The sequence below is a fragment of the Boleophthalmus pectinirostris genome, unplaced genomic scaffold, assembly GCF_026225935.1.
Source record: "Boleophthalmus pectinirostris isolate CB_2022bp ecotype Guang Dong unplaced genomic scaffold, ASM2622593v1 HiC_scaffold_18, whole genome shotgun sequence".
Taxonomy (NCBI): domain Eukaryota; kingdom Metazoa; phylum Chordata; class Actinopteri; order Gobiiformes; family Gobiidae; genus Boleophthalmus; species Boleophthalmus pectinirostris.
In genome coordinates this window covers 7,895,532-7,902,000 of record NW_026571133.1, presented here as the reverse complement: position 1 = coordinate 7,902,000, position 6,469 = coordinate 7,895,532, and the positions used below count along the sequence as shown (strand labels likewise).

Below are 6,469 nucleotides of genomic sequence, written 5' to 3'. Positions count from 1 at the left end.
GGAAAGATGAACAGACAGGTACAACGAGATCGAAAGATTAATAAATATTCAATGAAGTAACTTTTTTAATATGTATGTATGTATGTATGTATATATGTGTGTGTGTGTGTGTGTGTATTTTATTTTTATTTTTTTATATATATATAACTGAACTGGTGTATTTTTTTGAGAAACTTGGCCCATGACCACGACCACAACCACCTTCTCATAAGTGACACAAATGTCACTGAGGTGTTTTTTTTTTTTTTTTTTTTTTTCAGGAAACAACTGTTCCCACAGTCCAATCAGGACACAGTGGTCAGCCACAGGACACACCCCCTCAGACAGAACCACATGTTAAAAGACAACGTACCACAGTGTAAGATTCAAATTTGTGTGTGAAAGTCAAATGTGCATGTTGTAACACTAAGATTGTGTACATTAAATAGCCTTGAGCCACCCACAGGACCCAACTACACACACTAGGATGCACCTACCCCCACATGTCCCTCATCAATTTCCAACAGTTACTTTATTGATGAAATAATTACACTTTCTATTAGTTTTTGATTATTAAAGGTCATTAAAAGTGCTAAAGCTCATTGTTACTACTTCAAAGACATTTAATCACCAACAATATTTCTAGTTTTGAATAAACTAACTTTGTTGTCTCAGCTCTTCTGTGCTTGGCTAACTAGTAATTAGCAAGTTAAAATATAAAATCTGTAATGGTTAATGTTGGTTTGGGCTTGTCGTTAGTGTAAAACAATATAAAAGTGTTACACTGAAAACAGAAGTCAGGAAACTGTGGACTTTGGTGCTCTTCTGGCATGAGTCATGTGAGGGTCCTCTAGGTGGAGGTCTGAAGCCAGATCCTTCTCGTTTTATTTTCTTGTGTGGATCAGAATATAATTATTGTGGTTTCAGAGAAGAGTCTTATCTTATCTTCTATCTTATAAAATGTGAAAATAATCCCTCTTTACCAGGACTTCCACAGAATCCAGCTCTGGACCAGGGCCAAGTGGGGAGTCATGTGGCGATCACTCCATGATTAATAGGAATGACTTCAAACACTCATCGTAAGTTCAGGCCCAAACGTAAAGATGGTTTAGAGGTTGAAAAAGTGGACATAAATTGTATTTATACACATTAAAAATTATACATTATTGACTGGAAGACTTAATTTCATCAGGACTTCATTAGAAAAATTCTGAAAGCATTTAAGCTCATTATACAGAAATGCTAATTCTTTATTAGGAAATTTAGTTTAATAAGTGATTTCATAATTTCTGATCTCGCAACATTTTGGGTCACCACTATCTTGTTTAGAGCCATCATAAACTTCTAACAAGTTCTAACACCACCACCACCACCATCACAGTTACGAAGTTAGAAAAGTTTATGAAACAGTGCTGTTATTCGGTAAATTGTAAAATAGTCTTTGTTTCTAGGTTCCATCCCCCACCGCATGCGCCTGCATTTGGCAGTGAATTACCTACGAAAATACTTAAAAGACCATCTGATCCACTGTAAGTTCAAACCAATGAAGCTCAGATCATTTGCACATAACCCTGATTCTTCTTCAGTTTGGTATTTTCCCTTTTTTTCACAGTGAAGAGCACCAGGATCCTAAAGCAGATATACAGACTGAGCTGGACGGTGCTTTACAGGTCTGTAACTGCACTGATATGTTTGTGTGGTTATTCAGAAAAATCATCCTCGTTTTTGTTTTCAGTCTCAGTGGTTTGAAGATAAACTTGTATCAAAGATTAAAAATGAGCTGAGAAACTACCACAAAGCTCTCAGTTTTAAGGCTCCTCAACTAAGCCAAATGACTGAGGGCCAGAGAGAGAGAAAATTTGATGAGTCAATCCTAAAGCTAATAGCAAATGTCCTGAGAGAGACCAAGGGTGAACAGTTGGCTGATTATTTCCAAACGGGTAAGATTCCCACATGCAAAAAGATTTGAGTCAATTAAAAATCAAAATTTGTTTAAAATATTATTGTCCCTACATGTGACAAGTTGTTGTCCTTTACAGTGTTCTGTGGTCCTACTGGTGAATTCTGTAGTAATAGACTGAAAGCAAGACTCCAACAGAAGTTCACATGTCTGTCTGAGGGTATTCCTAAAGCAGGAAAAGCATGTCATCTGAATGAAATCTACACAGAGCTCTATATCACTGAAGGAGATGTCTCTGACTACAACAACAAACATGACATCATACAAATCGAAGCTGCCCCAAGGAACAAAGCTGAAGAAACCATCACATGTCAAGAGATTTTTACTTCTGATGCCCACAGACATGGACCAATCAGAACAGTGCTGACGAAGGGCGTGGCTGGCATTGGGAAAACTGTTTTGACTCAGAAGTTCAGTCTGGATTGGGCTGAAGGCAGAGCCAACCAGGACATACAGCTTTTGTTCCTGTTCACTTTCAGAGAGCTCAATGTGCTCAGAGACAGAAGCATGAGTCTGATGCAACTCATTCACCACTTCTTTCCTGAAACCAGAGAAGCAGCCATTACCAGTTTTGAAGATTTTAAGGCTGTGCTCATCCTCGATGGCTTGGATGAGTTTCGAATCCCTCTTGACTTCAAAACCTATGTGATTGTTGATGCTGACAAGTCTGCAAGTGTTGATGTGCTCCTGGTGAACCTCATCAGGGGAAGCCTGCTTCCCTCCGCTCACCTCTGGATAACCACGCGTCCCGCAGCGGCCAATCAGATCCCGTCTGAGTGCGTCTCCAGGGTAACAGAGGTGCGAGGCTTCACTGACCCTCAGAAGGAGCAGTATTTCAGGAAGAGGTTTCCAGGGAAAAGGCAGGCCTCTGCCATTATCGATCACATTCACCTGTCGAGAAGCCTCCGCATCATGTGCAGCATTCCTGTGTTCTGCTGGATCACTGCCACTGTTGTGGATGATATTATGAAAACACGTCATGAAGTGCTGCTGCCCAAAACCTTAACAGAGATGTACATCCACTTTCTGGTTGTTCAGGTTAAAATAAAAAATGTTAAATATGAAAACAAAGCTGAGGCAGATCCTCACTGGAGTCAGAAGAGCATAAGTATGATTAAGTGTTTGGCCAAACTTGCATTTGAGCAGCTGCAGAAAGGAAACCTGATTTTTTACCAATCAGATCTGACAGAGTGTGGCATTGATGTTGAAGAGGCAGCTGTTGATTCAGGTGTCTTCACTCAGATCTCTAAAGAAGACAGAGGCCTGTACCAGGACAGGGTCTATTGCTTTATCCATCTAAGTGTGCAGGAGTTTCTGGCTGCTCTTCATGTTCACGTCACATTTAGTGAGACCGGAGTTAGTGTGCTCCCATCAGAGAAGGCTGGATCATCACAGATGCACTTCTACCACTCTGCAGTGGATCTGGCCTTACAGAGTCCAAATGGTCACCTGGACCTGTTCCTACGCTTCCTCCTGGGGCTGTCTCTGCCAACCAATCAAAGCCTTCTCCGAGGGTTTCTCAAACAAAATCAAGATACCAGAGACATCCAAAATCAAATCATTGACTACATCAAGCAAAAAGTCTCAGAGAGTTGTAATACAGAGAGAAGTATTAATCTGTTCCACTGTCTGAATGAGCTGAAGGACAGCTCTCTGGTGGAGCAGATCCAACAGCAGATGACCTCTGGGAGTCTGTGTGCTCAGAAGCTCTCATCTAATGAGTGGTCAGCTCTGGCCTTCATCCTGCTGTCCTCTAACAAAGACCTGGAGGAGTTTGATCTGAGGAAGATACTCTGCCTCAGAAGGAGGTGCTTCTGCGTCTGCTGCCAGTGGTTAAAGTCAGCACGAAAGCTATGTGAGCACATCCTAATATAGAGAAAATGATACTTTTAGTATTATATGATCATTATCACATTTCTTCTTCTCCTCAGAGTGAACGTGTGTTCACTGTCAGAGAGAGGCTGTTCCTCTCTGTCCTCCATTCTCAGCACATCCTCCAGTTTAAAAGAGTTAGACCTCAGTAACAATGTTCTGAAGGTTCCAATGGTGAAGTTACTGTTTCAGGGACTGAAGACCTCACCCTGTCCTCTAGAGGTTCTTTGGTAAGTTTGTATGGTAAAGATTTCTAAATTTGTGTTTTGTTAATAGAAAATTGTCCTCTTTTTTTAGTCTATGCAACTGCAGTCTCTCTGAGAGGAGCTGTGAAGTCCTAGCCTCTCTTCTGACCTCTCCTTCTCTGAGCCTTGTGCAGCTGGACCTCGCCAACAACAACCTGATGGATTCTGGCATCAGACTGCTCTCTGAGGGACTGAGGAACCCACAGTGTAATTTGGAAAACCTTGGGTTAGTCACTAAACAAAGACAAAACAGATTAGATTAGATTAGACAGATTTATTGAGTGACAAATATTGTTGGTTCTTAGAGTGGACTGAACTTTTTTGATAGAGTCGACTAATATTTTAAATTATTATGTTATCGTTCAGATTATCTGGCTGTATGATGACAGAAAAGAGCAGTTCTTCTTTGGTCTCTGCCCTGGACTCCAACCCTCACAAATTAAAAATGTTGGATTTGAGCTATAACCATCTTTGTGAAACTGGAAAACAACTATTGACAAAAAGAGTTGCAACGCTCAGGTAAAAGACATAGACTCTCATAGGCGTTTAAGACAAACTAGTTTCATTTAAAGCATCAAACCGTTTCTCTGGGTATGTTCTCATTTCAGAGTGGAGCCTGGTGGAGCAAGATTTATAAAATCAGGACTCAAAAAATGTAAGTTATATTTATTCCACTGGAGGGTAAATGATTACAGTGTTCATACAAACCTATTATTATCAATATTTTTTGTGCACATTTGCTATTCAGTAACCCATCTTTCACTCTTAACAACCCAGAATTTACACCTTAAGATCACATAGGTTTAATGTCAGTTCAAGATTAATTAGGTTTAAAAACTATACAAAACATCACAAGCTTTGTTTGAGCTTTTGAACTTGATTAGTGGATGCTGTCTTATCATTATAATTCAAGTTACGGAAAGTTATTTTTGACGTTTATGAAAAACTTAAGACCGTTGTGAAGACATTGCACGTTGTCTATTGTCAGTTGACATTGCCATGTTTGCTTCGGCTTGCTTGGGAGCTTTGCCTTGGGCTTCCACAAAAACCTCGAGTTTGCTCTTTGTGCTTGAATTGTAGCCTGGCTCACATCAGATGGATAGGTGAATTTGTCCATTGGGGACAAATTGTTATAGTGACAGACTGAAATTGATTTTGACATGCTAACTTTATGTTCTTTTTCAGACTCATGCCAGTTCATACTGGATCCAACTACTGTTAACTAAAAGCTCAAAATGTCTGACAACCAGAAGAGCATATTCAGAGTAGAGGAAGAACAGTCCTACCCCGATCAGTCAGACAGATTTGACTGCTGTCCCCAGGTGCTGTGCTGCCAGCGCCTGAGTGGCCGATGTTACTGTGAGTTAGAGTGGAGCGGCTGGGTCGATGTGTCGGTCTGTAATGAAGGAATAAGGCGGAGAGGAGCAAGTAATGACTGCGTTTTTGGACTCAATGCAAAGTCCTGGTGCCTCATTTGCTCTGATGGGCCCTATTCCATCAGCCATAACAAGAGTGGCAACCCCCTGCCTCTCTCTTCTGTGTCATCTGCAGGAAAAGTAGCTGTGTACGTGGACTGTCCCGGTGGATCTGTAACATTTTACACGGTCTCTGGAGAGGAGCTGACCCTGCTTCACAAATTCAACGCCACCTTCAATGAACCTCTCTTCTTAGGCATCGGATTGTGGTCCTCCAAGTCCTCAGCCACACTGTGTGACTGATTAGGAGTAACAGTGCACTAAATTAATTATCTACTAACCCAAACTTCAAAAACAATAAGGCATAAGGCTTTTGAAATTACTTCTGCTAACTGTAACTTTAATTACCGCAAAAAAAAAAAAAAAAATATTTACTTCTGCATTACTTCCTGAATACTGACCTTACACCTCAGAATGTGTGATGTCAGAAACATGCAGTTGTGACCAATGAGAGCAGGGCTAGACTAACTTTTACAAAGCTAATTTTTAGATGATTAAAAATGTAAAAAAAAAAATGTAATATTGTAAAATATTGTTTTGTACAAATACAAAAGAATCCATACAAAATCCAAACTTTATGAAAGATGTCGATGCCCTGTCAGCCGACCACAAGCAGTTTGATTTCACAAAAAGTGCATTGTGCCCTATTTCTGGGCAGGAGCTCCAGGTAGCTGCAGTACCTATGGAGCAGCCACTAATCAATCTCACTCATGGATGAAAGGGGAGTGTCTTACCCAGTTGTTAGTGTGCGTGTGGGTCCATGTGTATCATTGTGTGTGTGTGTGTGTGTGTGGCATCTGTGAGTTGTGGAAGTGAAATAGGCTGGCTCAAGTCTAATGGCAATGAACCAGTAATTTTAAATCTGTTTACTAGGACATAAAATGTTAAATATCTATCCAAGTTCAATATCTAGACCTAGTCTGTTTTTTTGTTTTGTT

General features: G+C 40.4%; 1 protein-coding gene across 1 annotated transcript in view; it reads left to right on the top strand.

The window, feature by feature from the left end:
* LOC110174864 (NLR family CARD domain-containing protein 3-like) overlaps positions 1–6,258 on the top strand; it is a 7,066-nt gene extending 808 nt beyond the window's left edge. Inside the window, exons 2-14 of the mRNA XM_055153867.1 lie at positions 261–358; positions 966–1,058; positions 1,431–1,508; positions 1,592–1,649; positions 1,715–1,919; positions 2,019–3,720; positions 3,753–3,794; positions 3,871–4,041; positions 4,109–4,282; positions 4,423–4,575; positions 4,665–4,711; positions 5,242–5,273; positions 5,307–6,258. Of these exons, the coding sequence (XP_055009842.1) occupies positions 261–358; positions 966–1,058; positions 1,431–1,508; positions 1,592–1,649; positions 1,715–1,919; positions 2,019–3,720; positions 3,753–3,794; positions 3,871–4,041; positions 4,109–4,282; positions 4,423–4,575; positions 4,665–4,711; positions 5,242–5,273; positions 5,307–5,774 (3,321 nt within the window). The 3' untranslated portion in view covers positions 5,775–6,258. The remainder of the gene's footprint in view (positions 1–260; positions 359–965; positions 1,059–1,430; positions 1,509–1,591; positions 1,650–1,714; positions 1,920–2,018; positions 3,721–3,752; positions 3,795–3,870; positions 4,042–4,108; positions 4,283–4,422; positions 4,576–4,664; positions 4,712–5,241; positions 5,274–5,306) is intronic.
* The last annotated feature ends 211 nt before the right edge of the window (positions 6,259–6,469 follow it).